The sequence below is a fragment of the Vidua macroura genome, chromosome 4, assembly GCF_024509145.1.
Source record: "Vidua macroura isolate BioBank_ID:100142 chromosome 4, ASM2450914v1, whole genome shotgun sequence".
NCBI lineage: Eukaryota > Metazoa > Chordata > Aves > Passeriformes > Viduidae > Vidua > Vidua macroura.
In genome coordinates this window covers 8,802,677-8,822,428 of record NC_071574.1, presented here as the reverse complement: position 1 = coordinate 8,822,428, position 19,752 = coordinate 8,802,677, and the positions used below count along the sequence as shown (strand labels likewise).

At 35.1% G+C, this 19,752-nt stretch overlaps 1 protein-coding gene across 1 annotated transcript in view; it reads left to right on the top strand.

Moving 5' to 3' along the window:
* Positions 1-19,752, top strand: part of LRBA (LPS responsive beige-like anchor protein) — a 365,433-nt gene that overhangs the window by 263,456 nt on the left and 82,225 nt on the right. Inside the window, exons 44-46 of the mRNA XM_053974943.1 lie at positions 489-629; positions 1,814-1,933; positions 11,821-11,973. Of these exons, the coding sequence (XP_053830918.1) occupies positions 489-629; positions 1,814-1,933; positions 11,821-11,973 (414 nt within the window). The remainder of the gene's footprint in view (positions 1-488; positions 630-1,813; positions 1,934-11,820; positions 11,974-19,752) is intronic.

The window sequence follows — 19,752 nt, the reverse complement described above, 5'->3', positions numbered from 1 at the left end:
AACAAGAATAGTAATATCAAAATTCCAAGTCCACTGTTAATATTCTGCCACCCCATCAATCACTACTTTTTTCTCCAAAAAAAGTCCAAAAAAGTGTTTTGCAATGCTGCTTACTATTTGCTTAATAGTGTATCCAACATGCACACATATCCACAGGCACCCAAGTTAAACAACGCTTTGTCTCAGACATTCCACTGTGAATTGGATGGAGTCAGTGACTTGAATAAGCAGTAAATGGAGCCTGTAGCAATGCAGAGGAGATTTTTTCCAAGCAGCTGTGTGTGTGTGTGCATGGAATCCTGGTTCCAAGTACACAGATCTCCTCGGGTGCTTACAGGAACCAAAATCCGCTTTTGCAAAGCACCAAACCCACTCTTCTCCGCGCATGCAGATAATTCTGGTTACCAAAAAGAGCAAGGGGAGTATGATGTGATAGTATTCACATTGATCTTATTTGCTTAATGAGTTTATTTTTACCAATCTCGCAGCCTATTGGAGCTTTGAACCCAAAGAGAGCAGCGTTCTTTGCTGAGAGATACGAATCATGGGAAGACGATCAGGTCCCAAAATTTCACTATGGCACTCATTATTCAACAGCAAGTTTTGCACTCACGTGGTTGTTAAGGATTGTAAGTATATCTTTGAAAATTGCTTTTCCTTTAAGTGATAATGAAAGCAACAAAAATCTAAACTAAAACTGAAGGGTATATGAGAGTACTGAAATTTTCTAGTAATTGCAATCAGTAGCATAGGAGAAATGTGCTCCAAAGTTCAAGCAGAAAGTTTCCGTTTTTCTGGTACAGCCTTTTCAAATCAGTAAAGGTTTTTCTCCTTAAAAATTGCTTTTTATTCTACATACTACTTTAAACATGGTTAACTTCCCTTCCTTGCATATTTTCTTACTGGACTAAGTACCAAGCATTTGTGGTTCTTAATTAATTAATTAATTAATTAATTAATATATTTAATTTTCCCTTCCTAATGAGTGAGAGTTGATTTCTGATGATCATGAAGTTCTGTGATGTAAATAATTAATTTTTAAAAATCTACAGAAGTAACTTTGAGCATACATACATGTTAATAATATATTGGTTAAACAATGTATTTTTCAATAAAACTGAAAGGTGATTTATCTCCTAGGAAGTAATTTCTTTGGGAAAGCATTAGCAGCACATCATTAATTAAAGCTTGTTAGAATGTACAAGCATACATAAATCCTTGAAGTAATTTACAGTGCTTAGCTAATTTCAAGCAATTATCCACTAATATGTGCTTAAGTGTTCTCTAACTAAGAGGTGGCTTTTAAATCTTCCAAACGTTTTTCTAAATCCTAAATTATATATGAAAAAATAACAGTCCTGAAGCTCTCAGTATTGAATGCTACCTTTTAGATTAACAGATCACCCTGAACAAAGTAAAACACACTATTGTTGTTACATGCTAGTTTAATAAATATCTAAGGTATCTGAGCTTGTTCACGTTGTTGAGAGCAATTTGTGTCACAACCGACACAAACTGTAGTTTCTACTTCAGCCTTTGAGTATTTTCTTGTGTGTTTATTTGCTTTTCTTTATCTGTGTATATGTATGCATGGAGTAAGATTAAAAAGCATTTTATTGAACAAACAAGGATCAATTTGTATTTCTCATTCTTAAATAATAGAATTAACCCGTTGCTATTAATCATGTGTCTGCCAGAAAAATAGCATCATTCACAACCAGAACCCAAAATAATAATAAATTCCTTGTTTTACCCTGAAATTTCTGAAGAGATGCATTGCTTTTTTTGAATTAATCTTTTTATATGTATTTAGGAACCCTTCACAACACTTTTCCTAAATCTGCAAGGTGGGAAGTTTGATCATGCAGATAGGACATTTTCGTCTATTTCAAGAGCATGGCGCAACAGTCAGCGTGACACTTCTGACATCAAGGTAAAACATTTCCTGAAAGGTGTTAATGTATTTCATACTGCCTCTGCCTTTATTGTAGCTGGGAGTGTAGGATGGAAGGAAGAAGACTGGGAGCCACCCCACCATTTGGAAAAAGATGCAAGGGAGATGACACGTGGTTTTACTTTCATGAGAATATTTCAGTGAGTTCTTCTGTGAAACTATAGCAAACATTTTTAGCCCTGAGACTGAAATATTTTGAACTGGGGAGGAAAACAAGGAAGACAGAGATGCTGGCAGTGCTGGGAAAGATCAAATCCAGGAAGGTAGATTAATATCAGAGTTGGATTTTTTTAATGGAAGCAAGGATGGAAGAGTATAATTTGGAGAAAATCAGGGTCTAACTGAAGGATGTCATGCAACCAGCAAGATACCTAAGTGACACAAAATCATTCACTCATATTTATGGTGAGCAGGCAATTTAGGAAAGGGCTGGTGAACAAATTACTGGAATGCAAAAATTATCAACTGACAGTGTTGAAAAAGGGATGTCTTTCTTGCATCTGTGAGAATCGAAGGCAATCAGTGACTGGTGGAATTAATTCCACTTAGAAAAGGATATAATGTCTATATGAAATTGGGAAAGAAGAGTTTAGAAATTACAAACACACTAGTTTTTTTTCAAATTTAATTGGTCATTATAGGCTTAATTTCCTTGTAACCCACAAGACTGGCAGATGGAATTTCAGAGGGCATTTTCAGGGTTCTTTTGAGCAATGGAGAAGGAGAATGATAACAGTAGTAGACAAATCAAGTATTTAATATGGAAAAAAAAAAGGAGCCAAGAAATTATGAGGTGACTTTAACTACAATTCACAGAAAAATACTTAGGCAAGTAATCAGACTGTGTTTAAGTGCCAGGAAGATATCTTGGAGACAAGCAAATGAAACACATGTTTATCAAGAAGAGATTATGTCAAAGCAATCACAGTTTCTGATGAGAAAAGGTAACAGACATTATGAACAGAGAAGAAGCAGATGATGATCTTAGTTTTTTACATTGTCTTATGAGTGAGCTGGGATTACTCTGTCTAAAAGAATCCACTGTATTTGCAGAATAGCTACCAGCAGTTCATTATTAAAATTGAACGATGTACTGAGCAGAATTCTTCTTGATAATACCAGGTTAGGCCTCAATTTCCATTGCTATTAGATTGGAAGGTACTGGAAGTGTAGTGAAATGGATAACGCTTCTTGCAGAAGGGAAAAAAATATTTTAGAAAATTGTTAGGTGAAGTTTATTAGGGAAAAGTAATAATTGTAATTTTCATGCAGGTTCTCATATAGTTATAACACAAGGAACAATCTACTGTGGGGAAAAACAAAAGGTTTAGGGTTCTAGTACATCACCAGTGCATGTGAATTAACAGTATTGTGGTATAACAATAGTGAGTAACATTTCATGGAACATACATCAACAGGAAATAATGTAACTTTTGAAATGTATGACAAAAATCTTCACTTTTGCCCAGCTTTAATTTGGTCTGAGCTGGAATGCACCCACAGTTGTAGGCTAGTTGGAGAGAATCCACACTGGAACAATGGTAACAATGCAAGGTCTTGAAAATTGAATGCAGGGAAAGGGTGAGTAGCTATGCTTATTTTTCTTCTAAAGCAGAGCAGATTGTGGAGGAGCTTGTGTTCTTCTATTACATGGAGACTGCTGTAAGAAAAAAAGGGAAAAAAAAATCTCTACTGCCCTTGCTGGTAGAGTAGGAATTAATGGTCTTAAATATCAGGGAGATCTTGGTTAGAAACAAAATAACCTTCCTAACAGAAAAATAAAAGCAATGAATGTTTCCCTGGCAATCAGTGTAGGGAGGGGGTTTCAGAAATGCTTATGTTACTTTTGGAAATCACATGTGTGCAAGCTGGTACTGCCTTTAGAGGCATCCCCACTGTAAAGGATGATCTCTTGGAGTTGCTTACAGCTTCCTGAGACTGTGAATGGCTGTGAATTACATGATACTGCTGTGAAGCATCTGAGTGAGTATTAAGATTGATTACGGGAGTCTATTAGTGAGATAGGATGAGGAACCAGGAAGGGGGATGAGACTGAGATTTCCATAGGATATGTTTAAAGAATTAGAAAGGAAAATGTTTGAATGTTTCCATCTGTATTCTCCATATTTCATTAGAGCTGTGAAAACCAAGTTTCCTGATACTTGTTGCTCTGCCTTGCAGGTGGTTGTGAAATACATGGCTAAATATAGAATACATGTTTTACATGCAGAGTTGCAACATTTTAGCCTCCTTTTGCTTGAATGTGTTTAGTTGACTCATGTGGAAGAGCTTGAACAAAGTGGAACACTTTGATTGTGCTCCTGTAGTTATCAGCAAGTAGGGGACACAAAGGAAAAAAGAAGGGTTTGTTCCTCTTCCAGCTGAAAAAATTGAGACACTTAGAGCCATTGAGCTGATTACAAGAAATTATTTCTCCTTGCTTCTCGTGTGGAAAGAATGAATGCAGTTACTGATGCTAATGTCCTAAGGTTATTGTTGATCTTAGCTGGAAGCACTCTATGTTACAGGGAGGACTAACAGGAGCTGGCTTTGGAAAGAACTCTTGCTGGCTGGTATCACTTCAGCAGAGAATGCTGAAGCATATGTGTGGTCATAACCAATCTGTGTCAATATCCTGGGAAAGCCTCTGATCGATGATCAAAGCACGAAACCAATGCTCATCTGTAGAATAACCTTTGCTTGAACTTCACAAATTTTAATTTCAAGAGGTAGTACGTGGCATCAAATTCAATTTCCTAGTTCTCCCTATCCATTTATTTGAGCAATGCAAATTAAAAATCTTTTGGAAGTTTACTGGTGTCTCACTACCACTCTGGCATTATTTACTAATTATCTCAGGACTGGTGCCTTTAAATGATGAACTTTGTGTTTTTAAGCTAAATATTCTGCACTGAAGAATACTGAATGTATTTCAATTCTATGAGAGTACCACTTGGTAATTTTAAAGTACTATATAGGCATGACCATTAACTCAGTTATTTCTTAATTTACATTATTGGTGCTAACAATCCTGGTTAGCTTTGTTAATACCACAGAAAAAGCAAACCTGCATAGCCTGGCATTATTTGCCTGCACTTGTTCAGAAGCACTTGTTCCTTCTGGTTTGGCAGTTAACTTGTTGCAATAAGTTTATTTCTCATTATATTTACAACAGCACTAATTGTAACCCATGTTGTGCTTTGCATGTGTTTTTCCTTTTTCCAATGTAGTTTGCTGACTGTTTTCAGGGTTTTTTTTTTTTTTTTTTTGTTGTTGTTGTTAGTACCATATATACAGATTTTAAGATCACCTGAAATCCTCTTGCTGCCCTCCAAACAACTGTGTAGCCTTCTCAGTGTCATCTGGAATTTTACTTCTGCACCTTCTGTGCCAGGCCATTAATGAGATTATTGACTGGTAGGGCAGACTCCATTACCATGTCCTCCCAGTCTGACAGTGAACTATTGATAACTGCTCTTGGAATATGGATTTCCAGCTTGGCTACTCTCACATTATTGTAACCCAGTCTCATCTCCATTCTCTAGTTTGCCTGTAGGAATGTCTTGGGAGACTGGGGCAGTCTCAGAGGTCTTTCTCAAAAGTAAAGCAACACCTTGCCACTTCTTCTTTCACCATCCACTACTGCAGCTTCCTTTTCAAAAGAAAATTAGATTGGTTTAATTAAATTGATTTTTTCACAATTTTTTACCAAGCTACAGTCACTAGTATAGAGCTATGTACTGTTTATGTCTTTTCCTCTGCTGCTTTGTATTTATTTCTTTTTCATGTGCTTTGAGTTGCTTTTGGTGAATTTGATTAATTTTGTTCAAAAAGAGATGCTAGGAGACCATAATATTAAAGAAAACATTAGTAAACTCCAATTATGCTGTCCTAGATTGTTCCACCATAAAATGGACACTAATTTGTGAAATCTTGTGATATGACTCACAGCTGTGGCAGCTATTGTAAGGCTGAGGGAATGGTACTGAATATCTGAATTTGTATCTCATACAGGTATGTTTGGCAAATTATGATCCTCATAGTGTTAAACAGCTGAATTTTAGGTACAGAAATGCTGTTTCAGCAACTTTATTGTAAAACTCATTAGCATAACATAATTTTAGACAGTTGTTCTTTAAATCAAGCTTTATGTTTAAAGTCTCAAAAGTTACTGAATAAAGTTGCTGTGAAACTGGCAACATGACCTTTCTATATTAGAAATTTCATGTCATAGTAGTTACAAAAAGAGCAATGACCAGCAAAATTCAGAAGCAAGTACCTAAAAATACAGATTTTTAGTTACAAACTCCATGTCTGGTGTAGTAAAATGTTTAACATATTTAGGATGCAGATATTAGGTTTTCATAAAAGATTTGGTTTTGTGTAAAATTGTGCTAAGATCCATAACAGGGAAATACTTTGCTGAGCTGAAAAAAAAAAAAAAAAAAAAAAAAGAAGAAGAAAATATATTCCAAATTCAGTCAGAACTGTGCATGGTAATCTGTGGGAATTACAGTAGTTAAAAATACAGCCATCTGGATGTGTGGACCAGAAAGTTCCCTCTAATATCTGTGATCTGCTTTTTTTATAGCCAGCCATGTCTGTATTGAAAATGAAGCAAAGAGTTTCAATACCTGCTCTAAACTCCTTGTGTAGGTGTTTAAATAACAAATTTAGACTAAGTTAAGGACAAGTTTTCTGAAGTCCAAAGGAGAAGGAATGTAGTTATACATGCAACTTCTTCCTCTTTCTCTGTCAAATGAACCTGAATTACCTAGTATATAAGTATGTTCAATACATACCATTCAATACTTTTACTTAGATTCTAAGTAAAAAGTAAAATAATTATATATATATAACAATATAAATATATATAAAACATATTTTCATATATATATCTGTATATATATATATACATATGTAAATAGAGAGTGTAACAGGATTTAAAGTGCTTTAAAGCTACAGGTTTTTATTCAATGAGATATTGACTCCATAAAATCTATTTTTTGATCAATAATGAATCAGGTCTTAATTGTGGTTATCATATGTTTCTTTAATCTACTAAATAAATATCTGGACTTTTTGTAATTCTCTTTGCTTAATTGTAAATTACTGAGAAGTTTAGTATTTTTCTCAAACTAGAAAATGTTTGGGGTATAATCACTTAGAACAATAACAGAGTGGTTAAACATTGACAAAATTTATTTCTTCATTAATTACCTTCAGAATTTTAATGGAAACCTGCCAAAATATTTTTCTTACAAGTTGGCAGAGTTTCAGGCAGTGTCTTGAGACAATTTCTTAGTTGACAATTTCTTAGTGAGAAATAACACACATATAGCAGATGGAGGAAAGCTCATAGGTAGTGAGAAATTATACTTCCCAACAATCTTGAAAATTATTTCATTAATGTGTGATGAAAAAATGTAATTTGAGTTAATTTAATAGATTAGTATATATTTCTTGAATGCCATTTAAGTCCCTTAACAGAAGAAATTAAGTGTGGCAATATGAGTAAAAGTCTAGACTCCCAATATGCATTTTTATTTTTCTGCTTGACAGGTTATATATAGGCTTAATATTGCTTAACATGGTTGTGAAATAATTTAGTTTGAAAATTTGGTATCTTATAAATGTTTTAATAGGATTAGGGATCTGTCATTTTTCCTAGACATCTTTGGAGGTCATATAACTCTGCTTCAAAATGCATCAGACATTTTCTAAAAAAAAGAAAAAAACACAAACATTTAATTGCATTAATGAAACAATATCTGGTATTAATATTTTTTTGCATGGTGGCCTATATGAAAATAAATTACCACTGTTAAACTGACATCCTGTTGATATTGCATTTTTGTAGAAAAATATTTTTAGTGAATTTTCCTTAGGAATCATTGTTTTCATGTGCTATAGGGCAATTTTTGTTAGAGTAAAATTGTACTTTAATTATATGCAGAATTTTATAAATATTTTAATGAGAATCCTGACATGGCAGGGTTTTTTTTTAAGTAAGTACTGAGTGCTAGATTTATGTTGATATTGTCTGTGAGCTCCTTCTTCAGTTGTAGTGAAAAGCATGGCAGAACAACTGAAGTATTGCTTACCATAAGGATATATCTTGTCTCTTCCTTGTAGAAATGGTGAATTCCAACAAGGAAATTTCAGAAAGTAATTTCCAAACACAAGTCCTAAAACAAGAGCTTCAACAAATCATAGAGATGTTTTAGCTTTTTCTGTGAAATTTAAACAAAAGAAATGTGGGGCAGTTTTACCATTTCTGTACCTGTGCTTAGTGTGGAAAATTTCAGAAGGGACTCACTCAGCGGAGTTAGAAAAAGCAGGGAGGGAACCAAATTTTTTAGTTGGAAGGGAAGACCTCCAGAGGGAACAAATCTAAACTAAATAGGATCCTTTAGCTTGCAAAAAGAGATCTCTGAGAAAGGATGTGATGATCATGTAGGTCGATAGTACCTGGAAGGGTGCACAGAAGAGCAAATAAGGAACTAACATTTACTGGGTTCCACAAAATGGCCTTGGGGACCATCCACTGAACTGCCAGGAAGCAGTTTTAGAACAGCCAAAGGAAAACCTGTGCAGACAAAACTACAGACCCCACGCTGAATGATTTTAGAAATCAGAAGCATGGATTGGTTCAGAACCATTTAGCTGTAAGAAGCTGACAGAATATCCATGCAGAGGCTCTATTTGCCCTGTGTTAGGCCAGTCCTTGTCGCTGTTCTGGGTGAGATATTAAATGATTCTTCATTCTGGCCTCTCATCTTCAGAGAGTCCGGTCCTGCATCTTCATGTGATGTTTGTGTGAAAACATTTACTAACTCATTCCTCCTGCCATGCAAAAGAAGCAAAAAGTGCATTCATTATTTTTTTTAACATTTTCGTGTGTCCAAGAAGTTCTGTTATTTCTGGAGTTGCACATGTGGGTCAGCATCTGCTGTCTTAGTGTCAGTCTGTGCATGTGATTCAAAGATTTTAAGAAAAAAGAAGACCCCACAAATACAATTGAGGAGGACACTTAAGGACTGCAGTTGTCAAATACATGAAGAATATTTGTTAACTTGATAAAAATTAATATTTTGTGATCAGGTGTTTTTGCTGGTTTTAGGAAAAACTGTTTTCCTTTAACTAATGTTATAATTTTCACTCGTATAAAAGCATTAAAAATGGGCTCTAAATACAGCTCATTTCCAATGGCCACATGCATCTGTTTGCCCTCCCTTTTTCCGTGGGTAAATGTTAGCACATGGCCAAGAGAAGAAAATCACATAACAAAGAAACTCCTTTTGTAGAAATGTATCATAATGGTGACAGTGAAAAACTTTCTGAAAACTCATTTCTGGAGTAATGAAAAGCTTTATGAAAAGTTTCTGATAGTCAAACTAGTAGAAATTACAGGTAGTTTTGAAGTTTCCAGCATATTGTTTCTGTGTAACCTAATGAAAACAATGTGTTCTAGAAAGCCGAATGCTTTCTGATCTTGAAAGAAACTAATGAATAGCTGTACAGATACATATTTAAAGGAGAAATAAAAGCATTGGCAACATATGTAATGATCTTGTATTTTAAGTCTTCAGAACCAGGGTACGGTTTCATGTTTGTGGTACGTGCTGCTATCAAATTAATAGTCCTGTGTGTCTGCTTTTTTTTTGCTGATTTCTGTGATGATAAAAACTGTAGCAACCTCAGTGTTACTTTTTTTTTTTTTTTTTTTACAAACTTTATTTTTTATACGTTTATCCTTGCTACATTCTTGTTCTTATGCAGTGAAATAGTTTGAAATTTTTTTTTTTTTGTCAACTACTTGTCGAGCATTTGGTACAGAAGCATGTTTTTTACCCTAGTTAATTAAGGGGACTGTAAACAAAAAGATATACAATTCAAAGCCAAGCAGTGTTTCACACGAGGATGGAGGTGATAATAGCTTAATTCCTGCTTGATCTTTCCTGTCTTTGCCCTGGCTACTTTGGCTTGACCTTGCCCGCAATCTGATGACCTCCTCGTTGCACTCAGCCATTTGGAAAGCTGCTCATGCCATAGCTGGCCCTCAGGGGCTATCTTGGAGACCACTGAGCTGTTGACCCATATCAGGACTGCGTTTCAGATCTGATCTGCTGATCCTCTGGCGTGGCTACATCCTCCACCCACGGTAGACAAAGCCACTGAGGCAGTCTGATTTATTTTTTTTTTTCCCTACTGCTCAAGTGGCCTGCAGCTTGCACTTGCTGTATGAAAGACCAATTTTACACCACTCATTTGCTATGAAATACACTTCCTGAAGCAATTACGTGTATTGATCCTTTCTTTACAAAGGAAGTAAATTCTCTAATTTAGTGGCTCAATTTTTCTAAATTCGTCAAACTGCCATATTTGTTGGGTGTATTTAAGTGTCAACATCACGTGACACAAAAAAAAACCAACCAAAAAAAACCAACCAAAAAAACCAACAACCAAAAAAACCCACCCAACCAACCTATCTTTAAAAAATAGGAGAGAAATATGTGTGTTACATCTTTATGGGCTGTTTCTATTAAGTGTTATACCTGGACATTGCAGATATTTTTATGAAAGTGTATAAATAAGGTTCTAATCCCATTAACTTGGATAAATTTATGTATTACCTACTGTGTATTTTATAAAATGCTTGACAACTTAGGAAGTTGCAGGTCTGTTTGCAAAACAAGGAAATAATCCACTTATCCAGGAGAAAATCCTTATGGGTTTGAGTGTAATTTTCCTTCATAGCATATTATGTTCAGTTTCACACTAGAATGTGTAATTTTCTGCGTACTATAATTTTTGTTTAGCCATTACTATTACTTTGTTTTTCTGAGAAGACTTAGAAATCACAATTCCTCTACTGTTTTTCCTCAGCCATGGTAGCTGTGCCAGCAGAGGTGCCAGAGCAGGCCAGCCAGGGAGGTGTTAATACTGAGTTCCAGTCCTGTTCAGCACAGGCCTGGAACATGAAAAACATCACTTGTTTACTGCAGTGAGGATCCTGACAAGGAATTTAGTGCAGACCTTGTAAACCATGTGAAATCCCTGCCTTTTTTTCTCTTGTGTGTGAAATTTTGCATGGTTCTTCCCTGTAATTTATAGACTAGACACATAATTGAGTAAAGGAACTTCATGTGCAAGAAAAATATTGACTCTATTCAGCTTTGTGGGTTTGTTTGTTTGTTTTTTATGGAACATGTGGCATAACTCCAGGTATTTGGAATTTACAAAATTCCAGGTAATTTTGGAATTTATAAAAAAAAATATTTCTGGGCATTGAACAATCTTAGGTAGTAGCCTAAACATTAGGTTCTTAGACCATTTGCATTAGAGAGAATAAGACTATGACTGAGTTTCACACCTTCGTACTTAATATCTACAGTGCTGGTTTCACCCAACTGTAGATTGCCATTTGTACATTAGCACTTTAAAATGTATATTGTACTAAAGTGTGAAAGAATCAGTTTTCCACAACTTTTTATCATCATTGATTGTCTGTACCTTTTGACTAAATATTATCCGTGACATGTGACATTCATTACTTTGGTTTTTTTAAGTTTCTTGGTGCATAATATGCAGCCAAAACCAGTGTTTTGACATATTAGTTTTATAGCCTGTTATGTCTCAGTTCTTTGTCATGTTAAAAGCATGCTAAAGAGTCATCATATCTACAGGTTTGAATTTTAGAAAGTGCAGAAGGGGACCCTTCTAGGGAAGGAGGGGGATGTCTGTGGGAGAATTTTATATATTCTCTTTGCTTAATTCCATCCTAATAATTACTTTTTTTAATGTGACACACTGCATCCTCTGACAGAATTTATAACATGGCATTGTTTTTCATTTATCTACAGGAATTGATTCCTGAATTTTATTACCTCCCAGAGATATTTGTCAACAGCAACAATTACAATCTGGGAGTGATGGATGATGGAACAGTGGTGTCTGATGTTGAACTTCCACCATGGGCCAAAACCCCAGAAGAATTTGTTCGCATAAACAGGCTGGTAAGATGGCTCTCTTCTATTTTCCAGTCACTTCTATCTTGCAAGATTCTTCTGAAATAATTTGCATCTTTGCCTGCAATATATATTTATAATTTACATAAAACTATGTCTGAAATGATATGAAGATACAGATTTACAAATGTAGGAAGAAAAAGGAATATAGTATTCTCAGTCTTAGGTTTGCTCAAAAAAAGTTTGAATGCAGTCTAAATATAGAGGAGATCTTACCCTTTTTCTATGTCAGCTCTTGTGGTTCTAAAGAGCTAATAAAATCATCACTTGACAGAAGGCTTGAAAAAGCTTGATAATCATAAAAATATTTGTGACTTAAATGTGATTTTGAGGTTTCTTAATTTTAGTGTCCATATAACTCCAAAGAGGCGTTTTCAGTCTTCTGCCACTTCTTCCATTTCTTCTATTAAATTGATATTTTTCAGAACCTTTTTTACAAGAAAATAAAACTAAATTCTCCTTTGCCTGCTTCATTCTCAAACCTGTGTTACTGTTCTCTTCCCTGTTTTGGGAAATGCAGTTGTTAGCGCTGCCTATCTTCACTGTGCCCTCTGGGCAGTGAAGTGAATTACAGAATAGCTGTTACACTGTCACTGGTGGTGTTTCAGCACATTCTCAAAAGCTATGTTAGGCTCTTCTCAGAATTAAAACAGTTCTGCACTGATGGCATTCTGAAATAAGTAACAGAAGCTTTTCCTAGCAAATCTTGAAATATGAGGCTGCATTTTTCATGTGATAGCCAGCTGACTGGGAAATAACTGAATTAAGGCATGGAAACGCTCAAAAACCTTTCAGATATCAGGCTTATCAGGATAGCATCCTGATACTCCTAAGTTAGGAAATGGGAATTGAAAAAGTTCTGCTGTTGGTGGCACGTTAGGCTTCATAACATTGGAGAACCTTTACATCAGAAGAAATCTGTGGTTCAGAAGTTAATTAGAATGTTTTACACTGCACTTTTACTGGTGACATGATACCATGGTTTTCAGAAATGCTGTGTGACCTAGATTCCTGCAAGCACTGATAGATGCACCAGAGTAATCACAAAGAATATTGGGTGGATTTAGTGTTTTCCTTCATCCATATGTATCTGCAAATTTTATTTAAATGAGATATGAAATACAGTAACATTTAGCAGGACTACTTGGCAAACCATATTGAAACTCAGCTTTTGATCTCACGGTTGTGGTGATAGGTAGGGGAAGTAGCCTGACACCTCTGTGACACCAGCATGTGCTGGTGCTTCAGAATAACCTGGGAAATGCAAAACTGTGTTCTTGAGCAGACTTGTCAAAGGCACATGGTGGCCTTGATCTCTCATGACTCTGGTGGTTTAGATTTTGCATTAAAATATACTTTTAGACTATCATATACAGATCTGGCTTTCCCCACTGTGAAGTTAATCTCCCACTTCCTCATTGTCTAAGATGTTAGCTCTTAATTATTTTTCCTCATTTCAAGCCATGGGCCAGGTTTTCTCACCCTCATCTCTCTGTATGCTCTGATCTACCATTCCCTCATTCTTCCTTCATTTCTCAATCTGCTGCTCATGTCTGCCTTTCTTGCAGCTCTCTTTGATATCTCTCGCTTGTGCAATATTCTCAGCGTGAAATTTTACAGTTTTCAAGTATTAATTGGACAGAAAAAAAATTGATTCTTTTTTTAAAGCTTAAGCTAACTACAAAAGTAAGAAATAATTTATCAAATTAAAGTGTTGGTATTAAAGTGTTCCAAACATCATCCAAATGATGTCCAGTGTCCTACCAAACAGGTGGGACCTGCAGCTGTAGGTCCTTGATGCTGTTTCTGTAATTAAGATACCAAGTTTTGGTCGGTCTGGTAGCATTAAATTTAAACCTCTCTGCCAATGAATTACATTAACTGCTTCTGTCTGACATAATTAAACTTTCCCAGTGGTAGTGGGCCTGGCTGGTATGGATGATGCCCTCTGTGATCTGCCACTTTTGCAGTGGAATAACACTGAGAAAATTACATGCAAATATTAAATTGCTTTTCCTTGTTAATACTTGGTGGATTGAATACCATCAGCATCAAATCAGCATCATTTCTTTTTCAAGAAGAATAGTTTAGGAAGAATGCTTAAAGCTCAGATCCACACTAATATGATCAAGAAAAGCTTGATACAATGTGGCATGGGCTTGATGTATTCAGCTAATATTTCCTTGCTGTCTCCTGGTTCAGACAAAATAGGAATTACAGTATTCCAAGTGCTCATTTTGTAAGCTATGACACACAGATATTTTTTCCCCTTTGCATTTGAGTTTACCTCTTAAAGTCCCCAGATCTTATACAACGATTGGAGCTCATGAAATGCATACTACTTTGATCTGTGACCTTTCTGTGGTGCTAATCGGGTTCTTGATATCATTATACCTTGCTCATTAATCATATTTCCTGCAGCCCGTCAGGCAGCCAGACAACCCAAGCCCCTGTTTGCAGCCTCGTGTTGGCAGGTTTCTGCTTTTCCAGATTATTACAGTGTGATACTTCAGCTTCTCATAACCAGACCCACATCAAGCTGTGTGCTACAATTAAAGTCAGATGGTCCTCAGGTTGAACAGGGATATTTTGCTGCAGCTGTCTGTCTTTCTGGAACAGAGCAGCACGGGGAACAGATGATATGTAGGACAGTGCATAATAACAGCTTGTACAGTACTGGGTCAATAGCAGCGGTTCAGAGCATTAATTGACAGGCTGATAGCTGATTTAAAAGTGATTTCCAACCTATTTTTAATTCTATAAAGTGTGTATTTTAATTGAAATAGGTCGTTGCATTTCCTCTCTGTTTGGTCTGAGAGAAAAAGCAGACTGGTGTATAATTAAAACTGGATTTTGATTGATGTAATGTTATCATGAGCTAAATAGTAGCATCAGTATGTCATTCTAAGCAGTACAAAGAACTCCAAAGTGCATCTATTGCTTCTGCATATAGTTGGTATTTTGTATTAGTCTGTGATATACAATGTTTTATAATAACACAACTCAGTAGGGGGGTAGGGTATTTTTTTCTGAGATGGTCCAGATTTTGATGGAAAAGTGACTGTGTTTTTACCATTCTGAAACACTATTATATACCTGTAAAGCTCAGGCATACTATGTTTAGTGCCATGAAATAAATGCTAATACATCTGAAAATATTTTTCCGTTTATACAGGTGCAGTTAACAATAATCATTTTATTATCTAAAGTCATCATTTTATAAATACGTGTGTAATAAGAATTATAGTATTAGCTAAATAAGAGTAGAAAACTCACAGGCTTTTAAACAACATAAAATTATATTTCCTGCCCCCCAACAAAACAGAAAAATCTCAAATGCAACTTGCTGTTGGATCCTTACTTTACTATTTCCAAATTTTAATATCTTTGGTATGTGAGCAAAGGGGAAGATGCAAACTTCATCTGATACCTAATAAAAAATACCTAACAATTTTTGGTTCTCCCATGTTTCTGAAAGACCTACAGGAAATAGGAATGGGACGTGAACGTGGTAGAATATAAAGAGATAGATTCTCAGATGTGATTTGGGTACAGAAGTCCTAAACCAAACCTTTAGCAGCAGTTGTCAGACATAGAAACAGATATAACCTTTAAAACTTAGATTTTTCTGGCATCTTTTCTTGGCTTCACAGTCTTAGTTATGTTAGGTGCTCTCCTTTAGAACAGTTTTCTATTTTAGACATTTAATTTCACGTGTTGGTTCTAGGGATAATTACTGCATTCAAGCTGACAGAAATTTTAAATGCCCTTTGTATCATGCATGAAAAAGTAGACATTTACAAAGACCAGATGAAACCCAGGGAAAAGCCCTACACTTCCCACTGATAGTTAGGAATAGCTAAAAATCCCAATAAGGAAGATCTGTTCTGCATCGTAAATAATCTATTTTGTCCTGTCATTGAAAGTTGGATGTCTGAATTGGGAAGAATTAATTTGAAACTATTAATCAACAGATAATAACTAAATTTCACACAGCTTTGATGAGCCTCAGCTTTTTGAGAATTAGATTGCTTCAATGATAATGAAGTCATTGAGGTCTGTCAAGACAGCTTTCCACAATATATCTCAATTTAGGTGTTTTAGTGCTTTATTGCAGAGTTAGTCCTTTCATGATTTAGGGTTTATCCATTTCGTTCAATGCTGGGGAAAATGCAAGACAAATTAGAAAAGTGATGAGATTACTGTGCTGGATTGGAAGTTTTGAAATCCAATTTTCAAGTAATTGAAAATGTAGTTTTTGGAAGCCGGGATGCTTTCTGAAACAAATGAAATGCTTAAATACATAAAGATGCTATACACAAAAGTAACCGTGGCAGAACCATGAAAAGCAAAATGGAGAGGTAGGGTAGGGCAGTCATTTGCCCCAGTACAAATTTTAGTGGAGCACAATGAATCAGTGTTAAGAACTGTCTAAGGTAAGAAAAATCTCCAGTGAGAATTAGAGGATCGTTACCAGTCAATATGGGACATTACTTTTTAGCACAGGCAACTCCACCTTATACCAAACTACACTGAAAAAGCAACATCCCCTGCCAACTAACACACAAAAATGCTCAGAACTGCAGGTTTTGTCAGCTGGGTGAAAAAACAAAACTTGGTTTTGAAAAAATTATGTTACTTTCAGTCTCTTGAAACTATTGCTGTTAGTCAAATATAGATACTGAGTTAAAGCCTGGAACTTAGAATGTACTGGATTTTTTGTGTGTTATCTTGGAAAAATCTCTCTGTGATATTTTTCCTAGATCCACGGCTGTGTATTTGCAAATACGTTACAGCAAATCATACCATAATGTGATATGTGAATTAAGGCTTAGAAGTGGAGATTACTAGTAATAGATTGCTAGATCATTAGCTGTGTATTCCTGCTAACAGCTGACTTGTTCAATACATTAAAAACACTAGAGAGCAGAAAAAGGGTCAAATGTAAACCAGCCTTAACCAGCAACATCAGAGTTGTAATCTGTGCAGCACCTACTTTGAGATTCTGGTCTTCATACAGTTGGATGTGGTCTTAAAAAGCTGGAATGCAGATGGAGCTGTGTACATTGAACAATGGAGATGCTTCCAGCAATCTGAGCTGATGTGGGATGTTGACAAAATTTGAGAACTTCGATACCAGTTCTTTCAGACTCTTTCAGACTCTGAACTGTTACTTCCATTTCTGTTTCTGATATTTGGTGATTTCTTGTCACTTTTCTTTGAAGATTATATACAAAAGAAGATCTATACACTATCCTCTGAATGAAGGATGTATATTAACTCTATTATAATTTTTAGCAAAAATCGCTTTCATTAATTATTATAGAAAAGATAGCTATAAAAGTAATCTCTAACTTTGTTTTTCCTGACAAATACTTCTATTTCTATGCTATGAATGTGCATTACGCCATTAAAATAGCTATATGTTAATGCCATTAAAATAGCTATGTGTTTAAACATAACTATTGCCAGTGAAATGCAGCAGTTTAATTCCAGTCAGGAATTGTATTCTTCAGCAGAGTTGGGTGTGGAAGGTCCAGTCTGCTGGTGTATTGGAATTTATCTTTATAAAAGGTTGATACTGTTTAATTTTTTCCGCCTCATCTATGGAAACAAGGCAGTCCTGGTAAGCACAGGGGCTCCACTGTGTGTACACTTAGCAGGCAGAGGGACACAGATCGTCTCTTAAACAGTTGAAGGGAATGTAGGCTGGTGTGTGAATGAAGCAGCAGGATTCCTCCTTTCCCAGAGAAGCACTTCCATGACTGCAGTGTGCAGTTCTAGTGGTTGGCTGGTTTTCCCTTTCAATTTCTCCACGTGGAATACCAGCACTGGCTTAAAGCTGCCTGCTTTTGCATTTGGTGCATTGGTAAATCTGTGTTCCTGCACCACTCAGAGTCATCTCCTACCAGCTCAGCACACACGTGACAATTTAATCATCCGTGTTTGTGCAGGATTTTTTGCACTTTTATAATTACTTCCTAAAAGTTAGAACCTTTGTTGTCTTTGACATAGAAACATTTGTGTTCAGCTTAGAATCAAAAAACCTGGATAATTGTAAGCAGTCTTTTGATTTAATTATATCATGTACAGATCTGATAATTATCATAGAAGGGGGGGGAAATGAGATGTTTTACCCATTCTGAAGCACTTTATTCAGATCTGAAGATGAACGTAGAATAACCTTAACAATGCAAGCATAATCACAAATAGGTGAAATTGATGCAGGTGAAAACCTAATCTGTGGGTATTCTGGAGGCAAAATGTTAAAAATCATTCAATACAAGACATTTTTGAAAAGTAAAGAGGAAATATTTCTAAGGGAATGTGATATATGGCCTATTAGAAAAGATTCTGAAAATCTGTGAATAAAAAATGTAGACTAATTTTTCTGTGTGTACAATTGACTGCCTGGGTAACTTATTTTTATTGAAGTGCCATCTAAGAAATATGGCCAGAAATTCATGCTCATTTAAATCCAGTTCTGTTGGAATAGTGTCTTTATTAATTTTCCTGTATGATTTTTTTTATTGATTTAATTTGTAAAGAAGACTACAATACAGAGAGAGTCAAATAAATTCAAGAATATGAAGGAAGTAATTAAAAATGATCCCAAACTGTGCTTTTGAAAGCATTCAGTTTGGGTTTCATAATACAGTAAAATAAGCTAATATTGGGAGAGGGGATTTGCATAATATATATGATGGAATATGCTGGAGAGATGCATCTGTAGGACATAGTTAATACATAGTAAAATATATCTGATGATGAAAAGAAACTGTTTTTTTGCCTTTTCATTGAAAACAGTAACCTATGTAGGGGATCATAATTTGCTATTCAAAAGCATTGATCTATTTTCTATCCATTCCATCTTTGTAAATAGAAAGAGAAAGCAGAGTTTTTAAACTCTGTTTTTTTCCATAGCATTTCCTTCTTTACGTCTTGTTTGCAATTCTGACCATCTCTTTAAACTGCATCCAAGTTACTTTATAGAAATTATAACCAAACTCTGGACTTCAAGAATGTAAACAGTGTAAAATTATTTTTAAAAAGTCCACACATGCTTGCATTTCAATAATTTCTGAGAGTGGGATAGATGCCAGTCTTCCTGAATCAAGAAAATTTAAAGGACTTATATACAGTCTGTTTGTCTTTGCTATTGTGAAAAAAATAGTTAAATAAGCTGGTATCAAAATTTGCCATGCTTCATAATTCTAAAACTTTAAGGTCTTGAATAAGGCTAGTGTAATTATCTCATTAAAAAAAAAAACAAAAAACCTCCATAACCTATCACATTCTAAAAATACTTCTAATTAATCTCCAATTGTTAGGACACTACACACTTATGTGTAATGTGTCTGTCTTAGTGAAGTCTGAAACTAAACAAGGTGAGTAGGAATAAAACTAAAATGTACAAATATTTTAACTGACAGCAAAATTAAACAAGGAGATTTAACAGTAAGAAAAGCCTAGATACATGTATAAGAGTCAAAAGGAAACAAAGCCTAAACTAACAGTATGGACTGTAAAGAGAGTGATGGGGTATGCAAATTTTCTAATGAGGTAAGAGAATTTACCATAGAAAAGATAAATATTAAAACATGGCAGAGAATGTTATGCAGTTCAGAAAGATTATAAAATGTTGAATAATAAAACAGTTTTAGTAGATACAGTTAAAAAAAAATAAAGCTAAAGTAGGTATATTTGCTTTTATCCAAAGAGAAGGTTATTGGAAGCAATCTAGACAATTAAATTTGCTTTCAGCTC